The sequence below is a fragment of the Neltuma alba genome, unplaced genomic scaffold, assembly GCF_004799145.2.
Source record: "Neltuma alba isolate B1F8T4 unplaced genomic scaffold, ASM479914v2 tig00003123_pilon, whole genome shotgun sequence".
In the NCBI taxonomy this organism is placed as follows: domain Eukaryota; kingdom Viridiplantae; phylum Streptophyta; class Magnoliopsida; order Fabales; family Fabaceae; genus Neltuma; species Neltuma alba.
In genome coordinates this window covers 470410-483074 of record NW_021633147.1, presented here as the reverse complement: position 1 = coordinate 483074, position 12665 = coordinate 470410, and the positions used below count along the sequence as shown (strand labels likewise).

The following is a 12665-nucleotide window of genomic DNA, read 5'->3' as shown; positions in this document are numbered from 1 at the left end:
TGGGTGTTAACTGCGTTTCGTTAGTTGTTAACAATTTTTATTTAGCAAATAACAATGTTACTCTTCCATTTAGTAACTTTTGTTTAGAACAACTTGTTACTTGTTAAACGAAAGTTATTAATATCTAATGAAATACAGTCAATACTTATATATATATATATATATATATATTTTGACCAACCAGTTAATACTCATATAAAAGTTATGAATAAGTTGAAAGAGTAATCTTGTTACTTACTAAATAAAAATTATTAATAATTAATAAAATGCACTCAATACCTGTACAAAATTTATGAATTATATGAATTCAAATTAGTTAACATATATGTTATTTTGCATCCTTTTGATAACAACTTTAATGGATGAATCTTAATTTTAATAACAACTGCTGCCCGCTTGCCGATGGAGCTATGGACGACAGCTTCTGGGATTTAGTACTGGTCATTTTCCCGAAATTTAATTTTGTAATCTTTTTTTTTTTTTTTGCCATCTTAAATGACTGAAATATTTAGGTGAGTCTTTGAAATTTATTTGTGTACTTAATTGTTTTGAAAGCTCATACTGCTTATATGCCAACCCATCAACATCGTCCCAACCAAATCAATAAATTTTTGTTGACTTCGCTGTGCACTCGTTATTACAAGAAATGAGAATTTGTCTCTCACTCCACATCCTCTCCTCTGATCGTATACAAGAAACCATGGCCGCTGAGCTTGTGGGTGGAGCATTTCTCTCTGCTGCTCTTCAAGTCGCTTTTCAAAGGCTGGCTTCTTCTGACATCACCCACTACTTCCGATCAAGAAACCTCAAAGATAGCTTGCTTAAGAAGCTTCACATCACCCTCATTTCTGTGAATCAAGTGCTTGGTGATGCAGAAGCAAGGCAGTACACAAGCCCAAATGTGAACAAGTGGCTTCACGAGCTCAAACATGTGGTGTATGTCGCGGATGACCTCTTAGATGAGATTGCTACGGAGGCAACCAGGCTGAAGATCGAAACTGAGAATCAATCTGCTACCAGTAAGGTACGAGGCATCTTTACTTCTTTCGTTAATCAATTTGAAAAACACATCGAAGAAAGAATCCAGGAAGTGCTTGCTGAACTGGAGTTCCTTGCAAAACAAAAGGATGCTCTGGGATTGAAGAAAGGCTCTGGCAGTGGTAGTGAAGCTGGAGTTGGTGTTAAACTATCCACCAGACTGCCAACTACATCTTTGGTGGTTGGTGAGTCCAGTGTATATGGTAGAGATAGTGACAGAGAAAAAATAATTGAGCTTTTACTTTATCAGGATCTGAGTATGAACCCACTATCTGTGATTTCTGTAGTGGGTATGGGTGGACTGGGTAAGACCACTCTTACTCAGCTAGTGTACAACGATGTAAGGATAGAGGATCAGTTTCAACTCAAAGCTTGGGTATGTATTTCAGAAGAATTTGATGTTGTTAGAATCACAAAAACAATACTTTCCGCATTTGAATGTTTCGTAACTGGATATGAAGACCTAAATCAGCTTCAGCTGAAATTGAAGGAGAAATTGGTGGGGAGGAAATTTTTGCTAGTTCTTGATGATATTTGGAATGAGCGCCAATCTGATTGGGAAGCTTTGCAAGTTCCTTTTTTCTATGGGACATCAGGAAGTAAGATCATTGTTACAACACGTAGTGAAAAAGTAGCACTAGTTGTCTGCTCTAGTAGAGTATACCGCTTGGCCTTATTAAATGAAGAAGATGGTTGAACTAGAATCAAGGTCATTTCTCCAAAAGTCGACAACGCATAATGCGTATATCATGCATGATCTTGTAAATGATCTTGCAAAATCAACATCTGGACAGTTTTGTTTAAGGATTGAGGATGGTAATGTGCGAAACATTCATAAAAATGTTCGCTACTGTTCATACTCAGCTTCACGTGATAGCAGTGAAATATTACTAGAGCCTTTTCATGACTGTAAACAATTACGATGTTTTGTGTCATTAAAACGAGTATCATTCTCCATTAAGGAGGGTAAGGATGAGGGTGAAATATTATCCAAATTTAAGCACTTGAGAATTTTGAGTTTGAGAAGCATTAAAACTATTACTAAATTAAGTGTTGGCATGAACAACTCCAAGCACCTCCGTTATTTAGACTTTTCTGACACCGGATTTGATAAAGTACCAGATTCAGTTTGTAAAATGTACAATTTGCAAACTTTGAAATTGTGTGGATGCATTCAGCTTGTTGAGTTACCTCCGGATTTGGACAAGTTGGTGAATCTGCATTATCTAGACCTTTCTAAAACTAAGATCAGCAAGTTACCCAATTCACTCTGTAAACTGCCTAATTTGCAAACATTGAAACTGCAGGCGTGTCAATCTTTGGTTGAGTTGCCACCAGATTTGCACAACCTTATCAATCTTTGTCATCTTGATATAAGTTGGAGTAGTAGAAGGGAGATGCCAAACAACATGGGAAGGTTAAAACATCTTCAAATATTGACTGGTTTTTATGTGGGAAGGCACAATGGGTCTAATTTGAAGGAGTTAGGGGAACTCATTTATCTTCGAGGCAGTCTTGAGGTCTCAAAATTAGAAAATGTCAATGATCCAATAGTTGCTAGGGAGGCCTGTATGAAGGATAAGAAGAACTTATATAAATTGGGACTGCAATGGAATGAAAACAACGAGGATTCACAGAATGAAAGGTTCACCTTGGAAGGTCTCCAACCTCATGTGAACTTGAAAGAGCTCACTATTAGAAACTATGGCGGCACAAGATTTGCAGACTGGTTTGACGCTCCTTATTTGCCTAATTTAGTATCTCGTGTTGCCGGCATGTAAATATTGTTTTTGTTTGCCATCAATTGGGCAACTACCCTCTCTCAGGTCGGTTCATATTTCTACATTAGAGGGAATAAGGAAGATTGGGTTAGACTTTTATGGGAATAATAATTTGTCATGGGCTCCATTCCCATCTCTTGTAAATTTGTTTATTGCTGAAATGATGGAATGGGAACAACGGATGCATTTTGAAGGTGAATGCTTCCCCTGCCTTAAAGAGATTGTTATAAGATATTGGCCCAGGTTAAGAAAGTCACTTCCTCCAGATCTGCCATGTTTAGAAAAGCTAGAGATTGAACAATGTGGAGATTTGAGCTTGAATCATTGCCTACCAAAGCATTCTCTACTCCTAAACTTGAATCCATCCATCTTTCTGGCTTGACCCATCTGAAGTCACTTCATGAAGACACGCGTACACTTCTTCCTTATGTCCATTCTCTATCACTGTTTTGCTGCCCACAGCTGCAATTAGTTCCTTAGAAAGGATTGCCTCTGAGCATTGTCCATTTTCAATCCATAATTATCCCAAACTTTTTGCTTCTCGCATGAACTGGGGCTTGAGTAGACTTCATTCTCTCAAAAAGTTCTCTATTGGTGAAAGTTTTGAAAATGTGGAGTCTTTCCCAGAAGAGGGATTGCTGCCACCCAATCTCAAAGTTCTTAGATTTGAAGGATGTTCAGATTTGGTCAAACTAAATAGCAGTGGCTTTCTCCCTCTCACATCTCTTCAATGCTTACAACTCTATAATTGCCCAAATCTCCAATGCTTGCCAGAGGAAAGTTTATCGAGGTCCCTTTCCCATTTATTTATTAATGGGAATTGTCCATTTTTGAGACAACGGTACCAAAAGAATGGACAAGAGTGGCATAAAATTTCGCACATCCCTTGGCTTTGTATTAGCTAAAACTTCGTTCCAGGAGTTCTGTATGCTTCTAAAGCCCTTATAGATACTTCTTTTACATTATACTATTATCCAGTTTCATTTATTAAGTTTTCGCTTTTTTTCATGTAAAGGCATCCTTTTTTTTTCCCCCTAGTTTTTTTACATGATTAATTATGATGCGATCTCATTCTTTTATTTTTCTCCTTGTGCAGAAATGCTAAGCCAAATATAATGGATCTGATCTCATCCTCACCTAAAATCTTGTGCGCAGAACCACATGCTTGAAGCTTCCACCATCCACTCACGTATAATATTCTCTCTTAGCCCTCTGCAGCAGCTTGTGTTGTTAATCTTAGTCATTGTCTTCGTCTTCCTCAGCATCTGATGGCATTTCTGTAGAAAAGTTGTCAAAAGTACAGATGAACAATATTGCTCTTACTTGGTGGTTATCTACTTCAGTTTGGTCCTTCTTCAGCTCTTCAACATGAGAGCAAGAAAGGAGGACCCATCATTTTCCATCAGAGGGGTGCGATTGCTCCTCTGTGCTCTTTCTCATTATTGTTATGTAAGAGTATTCCTTTCTTGAAAATGAAATTTTTCTCCGTTTGGTTTACTTTTCTTGAGTTCTGATTTCTGAGATAAAATTATTTCTAGTTTGAAGAATTTGATAGTAAATACTGGAAACCTATGGTTTTTGTTTTCATTTATCAGAGAATAAAAAGCTTCCAATCTGTGATAAGGATATTGTGACTATTGCAAGTATATGAATTTGCTAAATGAGAATTAAAACCTGACTAACACAGTACAGGGCTAAAATGAATAGGGAATAAACACAGTTGCCTAACATATTGAAATTTCACCTTCAATCATGCCTGCGGATTGAATCATGATCAATCACCATAGAAAATTTTCCTCTTTGATTTTTCTTTTTGTTTGGTAATCTGTTGGAGGGTGTGGAAAATTTTGCATATTTTCTTTCATTCCTTGCACTGGCTTTTGAAAACGTGTGAAAGTGATTAATCAATTGACCTTGATGTTTTGCTTATTGCAGGTAGCTTATGGTCCCCATCCTGTTTAGAATTTGGTTGGTCATATTGCACTCTGGCATTCATTCTATCTGTGAAGGAAGATGATATCATATGGCACAAATCAAGGTTTTTGTGATATCAATTAAATAAATGATCAATTACCTTCAAAAGTTTCTCTTCTTCTAGCCTCCAGTCTGTTTCTTCAAATGAAGCTTAGCTGATAAACCTTTTAGTTTAATTATAGCTGCGATTAAACCCTACTTCTTTTATATCATAAGTTTGCTTCTATTTTATTTTATCTTATTTTTGTGTTTGAATCTGAGGTAAAACCACATAGCTGGTCAATCAATGTTGGAACAGGTGAAAAACTGGCTCATGGCACTCAAAATATTGAAATTTGTGAATTAGTTGCTCGTGATCAGAGGTCCTATAGTGCTTTTTGTCTCCTGTGGCTTGGTTGCTTTAACAGTGGTATATATTCCACAACATTGCGAAAAGAAATGGATAACCAATGTATGCCAATAAAGTAATTCCCAGTAGTATGGCCCAAAAGCGTGAAACTAAAATGATTATATTGTTCTATATGAATCTTTCCTGAAAAAAGTTCTATTGCTTTCCGTAATTCTTCATGAAATGTCGTCATGCTAAAACTGATATCTGGGCTTTTAGGGTTCGTTCATTTTTCATGAGGTCTGCATTTACGGAAAAAGTCACAGTTCAATGGTGAAGACCCTGTATTTGTCTGCCAACATACAAAATTTTTTAACTTGATTCTTGAGCTTGGGTGGCTTTTATCTTAATGTCTCCAAATCCATTACAAATAAATTTTGTAGAAATTAAAAACCCAATATTTAACCGATATGTGCCTATGAAGTTTTTCCCAACCAAGCTAAATTACATTAGTCTATGACTCATTCCTGTAAAGAATTTCGTCACTTGTCACTACTCCTCATGCTGGGCTATTGGGATTCATTCATTTTCATCATGTCTTCATTTGTTTTATTAGTCTCGGTTCAGCGGGGAAAATCAAAATTTCCATGGTTTGATACTCAATTCTGGATGGCCTTCATCATGATGTCTTCTATTTGGAAGATAGAACCTTTGTCTGGAAGCAAAAATTTTCATGTAATTCTTGACACCATATATTGTCAAACAAGAAGCTTAATTATGTAATTTATTGAACTGAAAATTCTCATTTCTGGCTTTCAAGTTCTACGCTGCGGTACTAAATCATCTCTTCATCTGCTAATCTAGCAGTTGGAAATGTTGAAGAACAATGCTACTTGTAATCAAAGCAGGATTATGTTCCATGCTGCAACGGCCAACAAATGCAGTAGTCCTGCCTTTCGTTTTAGTCCTACTTGTACTGATGCTGAGAAATTGGGCATTGTGATGTCAGATAACAGGCCCTGAAGGATTAAGAATCACGCATGGAAAACTGTGAGTAAGAAATTGAAGAACTTGCAAATTTTTGCTAGAACTCCATAGTGCTTTTATCTTGCAGTTTTGTAGCATACGAACTATGTGATTCAGAGTGTGCCTTTTGTCCAATCTGAATTGAATTTTCAATGTGAGACTTATGGGAAGATTTTAGTAATGCAAAAACAGCAACACATGTTCTCTACTTCTCTCTTGCTCCTCCATTCCCTGCTCTGCTTTGCATCAACTTCCCCTATAAAGCTCACTAAGTTTGGCACACATTGAAAATTCCTGTGGTAGTAACATCAAGAGATTGTAAATTGTTGTACTCTGTCCTCTAAAAGTATCAGAATTGATTCTGCTCCTTCAGAACCAGCTGGGATTTATAATTGTTGGTCAGTTTGAAACAAGAACCAAACAACTGGTGAATTAATTGAGAATAAATGGTCTTTTGCGGCCTGCTCTGTTACGAATTCGTTAATCATTGGTTATGTTTACCGAAAAATGTAATCCAAGGCAAAGCTTATTCCTTCCTTAGCTTCTCCTATACTAAGGTGGCTTTTAATTTTGTATGCCTCTTTAAAAAATTGTTTTGATTTAAATAATTGTTTACACATTTTTTATTAGGGAAAAATTAAATAATTACGTTTGTATTATCGGTGATTACAAATTTTGTTTAAAAAATTATTATTTTGTCAAATAATTTTTTAAGATGTTTTTATATGTTTTCCTCGTACCTTTTTCTTTTAATTTGTAAATAAAGTTAATTGTTTGTTGGTATTCAAAATGGATTATTTTATTATTTTATTTTCTATCGGATAATTATAAATTATTTGTTCAGTTTGCTCGAAAGTAGTTATATTTGAATCAAGGACCTCCAAAATAAATTTTCATGACCAAAATGAAGTGACCTGTTTATTATTAATTATTATTAATTAAATTGGGCGTTTTGCGTGTTACAGTCATTTAATAAATTTTTATTTTTCCCCATTAGCTCGTTCAACTAAGAAAAAACTTTTGTCACATCAATTATATTTTTTTGGATGAATCACATAAATTATAATTTTAAACTATAAAGTTTCAGGTGCTCTCATCTCTTTTTTATTTTTATCAATGTGCTCTCAATCATAAAAAAACATGACTTAAACTGTTACATTGAAAAACCAGCTAACTATATGCATGAAGTTGAAAATTATGTTTGCTTGATATCTAAAACACCCGCAACATGAAGTTGATAATGTGAGTTGGTTAGTGTGCTTTACCACCTCTACTCATATATAACAAAATATTTATTAACTCAAAACCAAAAAGTTCGAATGTTTACTTAGAGAAATGTTCATATTTAGTATTCAATAGTATCTTAAATAGGATTCTCTCAAGTAGAAAAATACTTATACTTCCCAAAAAAAAAAAAAAACACCAGATCTCAGTTGACACCATCCTGCAACTCTATCATACTCAGTGTATTTATGGGTGAAATTTTTCTACAAGCTAGCACAGTGGATCTTGGTAATACTAAGAAAGAGAAGATTCGCCTTAGCAGGAGAGCCTATAAAACAGGGGATATATAATAACTTAGTGGAGGATCTGCAGTATGTTCAATATACAGGCTTTTAGTGATAAAAATTTATTCATATTCCTTCTTACTCTAATTGTCACTACTAAGATAGCGTTGAGGATATTATTTTATGAAACCATATTCTCGTTTGCTTTCTTTTTTTTTTTCATGTTTTGGAGTCAAGAAACCACATAATGTCATATATCTGTTTGTAAAAAATTTTCTTATTTTTCTTATTAGTCATATCAACTTATCTAATAAGTATAATTTTCGGCATCTATATTTGTGTGATGAATCAGATTACTCATGCCAATCATCAAGAATAGAGCCGCAGAAATCTTGTTTGGGAACATCAAGGCTGAGAAAGTCTATTCAAGTTATAGATAGCAAATGCTCAAATTAAATAGGGACCTGATGAGTGATAAGTAACCTAAAGAGTGAAAAAGACCAACATGAAAAAAATAAATAAATAAATAAAAGGGGAAAGTTATGAGACCAACATGAAATGTCCACAAAATAGTCTCGTATTCTGTCGTATCTTAGTCGAGATGAATCTGTCTTACATTGAAATGATTGGATTCGAGACAGATACTAAACTATACACTCCTGATTTTAAATTCATAATTGACTTTGGAATATATAAGGTGTTTAGTTTTGGAGTCATAAATGATTTTAAAATGTATAACTGTATTTAAATATCTTTTCAAGAAATCCATGGTTTTCACACTTATAATTATAGGCCACTTCTATCTATTAACATCTATTCTTTTAGGAGCGTTCTTAAAATCATGGACAACTATGCAAATTGCCAGGTGACAAGATAAGGATCATTTCATAGCAGTACCTAATTTGTTCAGATTTGTCCTAATGAATCTGGTTCTCATAGTAGCATAAGACATCGTAATTCAATAGAGATATTAAACGACGCAACGATAAGTTTCAAAGGACTCAAGGCGCCCAACAGTGTGACTGATCCTGACTACTTGTCCTTTCTCCAGCCCATAGTAACGTGCCATCCCATCAGTTTCTAGCAAGCATGGGAGCTGATATACACAACCAAAATTGTAAGTTAAATGAGGTCATAAAATGACTCCACTTGTACAGGGATATCAGAAAAAATAAAAATCCCGAACAATATACTAATATAAAATCTGTTAAAGAGTCACATTGTTCACGTTATGGACAAAATGTCTCATTCTTTAGATTTCATACAATGCACAAGTCTCACTTAGTTCTTAAAGTAGAAGAAGATCTATGTTCCATGCAATGCAGAACTGTATTGCCTTTATCCATCAGCCAAGCAATATATTTAATTAAACTATATTGTCTTTGTCCATCAGAGGGGCAATTATTTATATATATTTTCATTAAACTAGCTGTTAAGTGTGCTTATCCTTCTATTACTTTATCCTGTTCATCAAGATGATGTGACATGGAATTTATTGAATTATCAAACAGAGGACCCCTCGTTCAATGAACCAATATTACTGAAGTGTATGCCAGTTCAATGTTTTCATTAAATATATACTCCCTTAAAAATTTCAACCTTACTGCTACTTTATGTTTCTACATTTTGCAGTTTATTATAGTAGTGGAACTTACAATAGAGCAAGCAAATAACAAGGGCGCGCTTGTGCTTCCTAAACAGGCAATTCAACTAGTATAAACGAAGGTAGACATAGATAATACCTGCTTCGCTTCCATTTTGTACTTCTCAAGCAATTTTTCCTTCTCATCTGTAGTCAATACCTCATACTTAGGTTGTAATGTATGCTTTGAGATATTCACCAGCAAGTCATGGATCTATAAATAATGTCATTTGTTTAAAAGAATAATATGTTAAAGTGTCAAGGGTACAAAATATTCGAGACAAAAAACTTTCAAACAAAAGCAGAATAATGAAACAGAAGACATGGGATGTTAATTAATTAAGCGTGTGAATGCTGTTCAATCCATGCATATAAAAAATGCAACCATATATGTGGAGAATTCTCCAAGACTGAGTAAATGAATGGGGCACACAATTTCTTATCGGATCTGCTCATCGGGTCTCAGAAATTAGTTTGTAAATTGCCCTCAAAAGGAACGTCTAAGTAAATGAAAGTCAATGCCGGTCAAAAAAAGTAAATGAAAGTCAAGGTAAAACCTATAGCTAGCCAAAATAGCAGAGCACAGAAGGACTTTGGCAACATTTATTTATTCTAGCGAGTAACCGCACTTCTCAAAGTCAAGTTAGTATCGTCAGGCCCGAAATAACCTGAAAAAAATTTGGCTATCATGCCATCACATTCTTGCAGCCCTAGAAAGCATCCAACTCAAAATATTCATCACTGAAGTGGGCAAAATGGACAAAGAGAATCTCCTTGCCTTTCTCGCCTCGAAACCAACATTAAGATTAAGATTCACCACTAAATTAGAATTCACAGAAACCTTGACAACATGTAAATATTACACCACCCTTCAGAATGATTGGTTAACATAATTTGGAATTTGTAACTTACTTTAAAAATCTCAACCCTAAATGGCCATTTTTGCAGTTCTTTTCCTGCATAGGTAGTCATTTTGCTTTGCAGAACCAGTATGAGCCGACTTAATCTTTCTTGATTCATAATCTTACCATACAGAAGACGAATGGTTTCAACTTTGACATCAGCAGTTCCCAGAAAGATAACCAGCACCTGCACAAAAAGTATTAAACTAAGGTACATCGATAACAAGGAGAATCTTAAAGGCATGTCAATTGTATACTAGTAGATAGTTAAATAAAGTTCTCACCAAAATATTATCAAAGAAGTTTATCCACAAAGGTATATATTATAATACTGGAAAAATATATGGTACAACTAATGAGGCATGGCAAAATTTTCTTTATCCCTTAAAACAAGTACAATCATCTAATAAGTATCTCTTTTTCAGATGTGCGATTCACCATAAATGTGTATTGTTATCCATATTGAAAATGTTTCAGGAACACGGCTCAAATGCAGGATAGCTAAAGGTCAAATATATAGCAGCAAAACCTGCAAGTGACATTTCTCTCTTTCGATACGTTAAGCGACCAGATTACTGTTCTTGCTACATTTTCGGTTATAGATCCAGAGGATAACTCTTTTTTTTTTTTTAAATAAAAATGTGGTGGGGGGGGGGGAGTCGAAGCTGATTCTATGTACTACTATAAATATTTTTCCATCACTAAATACAAAACAGAGAAATATATTTAAGTTTAAAAGAATATAAATCACACTGCAAATTATGGGAAACTCGTTTAAATATGACGGAATGTTAGGTTTCTTTGAAGATGCGAAACGTTTTGCTATAACCACCCAGGATGGCGGAGGAGAAAACGGATAAATACCCAGGATTCACTATTTTACTTAATCAAGAAAATCAATTGCATAACATAAAAAGACAACCAACCAGAAGAGTTAAAAGATTAACAAGTCCATCGTGTTCATTGCTGGTTCAAGAGGGATGACACAGTAATTGGCAGAATTTAATAGGCACAAGAAGACACCAAGGTCCTTTTTTTATGCGATTTTAGTAACATGACTCCTAAGACAGATTAGCAACGATTTATTATAATCTATGAATAAATCCAATGTTATGCCTTCCACCTCTTCCATGGAGACGAGATCATGCGTTGCCCTGCTTCAGAAAATACACACAGAGCAAAAACAAACAAGCGATTGAAAAGACCTTTTTGGGCTAGTAAATATATACACGCAAAATAAAACAGAAATATGCTGTTACTTTGATTTATTTGCAAATTCCTTTCATTTAACATATGGAAATAAAAATTTTCCTGGTCATCAGGTCCTCGACTATCATTTTTAACAATATAAACCATTATATACAATTCCCGTTAGCTTCTTAAAGGAAGATTTCTTTTCAGACTCTTCAACTTCTTCAATGTATAACTGGCATTGTGGTACCCCAAGAAAGGAAAGACGACGAAGTGTGATTTGAAGTTGAGAAGACAATAACAAAACATCATTTCGAAACAGAGTAGTTGATGGTTTTTTTTTTTTTTTCCTTTTTTGTTTTTCGAAGTTCAGAAAAAAGAGCGATGCATGCATTTCTTCATAAGGAAAAAATAAAGCCACATCCTTTTCTTCAGTAGTCAAAACAAAGAATTGTTAATATGTTAGTCATTTGAGTACAGACCTTGCTCGATGGATTAGAGCGGAGAGAAACGCAGATACGGAGGCTATCGACGTTCGGTTGTTGACCGAAAACACGACGAAAATCATCGAGAGAGCGGGTGAGTTCCGAGCCGGGCACATCATAACCACGATCTCGAAGCATCTCACACACCGTCCGGCGAGCGTAGAAGTACCTAGAGCTCTCCACGCTCCCTTGGTCAACGAAATCAATAATGCAGTAGTTTCTGTTTCCACTGCCGCCTTCTGCGGCGGCCGTGCCGCTTCCGTTTCCGTTTTTGTCACAGGTGAAGGTCGCCATTCTCGCTGGCTGTGGTAACGTTTGCGAGAGCTCGGTGAGCGAGGCGGTGAGCGAGTGCGCGAGCTTCAGGTTCGTACATCCAAAGGGAGGGAATATGGAATGGTACAGTAAGCGACGATACTGCAGCGTAGTGCCTTTCGCGTGAGTCTCTCCACGGCACGACACGTGCCTCAGCATTTGTTTTTAACAAAATAACCCAAGTATAACAACTAGAAATTCATTTTTTTTATAGTCTACATGATTATTATAGATATTAAAAGTCTTTTATTTTAATGTATATAATTAATAAGAGTATTTAAGAAAAAATAATATCTATTTATTATAGATAACTCAACTAATTTTTTTAATGTTTATAAATTATGGGAGGTAGTAAAATATAATTTACCTATCAAGGAGATAATGGCGTTTTATACTGGGATTCCTTTTTTATTTTTAAGAGAATTATTTTTAAGTAATGTATAAATCCGAAAATTTTGAGATTATGGTAATTGATACT

The 12665-nt window shown here is 35.0% G+C and overlaps 1 protein-coding gene across 1 annotated transcript; it reads right to left on the bottom strand.

Moving 5' to 3' along the window:
• Positions 1 to 8625: 8625 nt before the first annotated feature.
• LOC114740340 (DNA-directed RNA polymerase V subunit 5C-like) lies at positions 8626 to 12346 on the bottom strand. The gene is made up of 4 exons (XM_028928470.1): positions 11873 to 12346; positions 10210 to 10386; positions 9398 to 9511; positions 8626 to 8751 (listed from the first exon to the last, which is right to left on the bottom strand). Exons 1-4 carry the CDS (start codon positions 12344 to 12346, stop codon positions 8626 to 8628), a joined length of 891 nt encoding a protein of 296 aa, XP_028784303.1.
• Between the last annotated feature and the right edge of the window lie 319 nt (positions 12347 to 12665).

What these genes read in the sequence shown, in the direction of transcription:
- LOC114740340 (XM_028928470.1), bottom strand. Translation starts at nt 12,346, where the DNA reads ATGCTGAGGCACGTGTCGTGCCGTGGAGAGACTCACGCGAAAGGCACT. An exon ending in GCTCTAATCCATCGAGCAAG is followed by an intron (nt 10,387 to 11,872) that starts GTCTGTACTCAA and finishes CTTTTTGTGCAG; the next exon opens with GTGCTGGTTATCTTTCTGGG. An exon ending in TTAGGGTTGAGATTTTTAAA is followed by an intron (nt 9,512 to 10,209) that starts GTAAGTTACAAA and finishes CATTATTTATAG; the next exon opens with ATCCATGACTTGCTGGTGAA.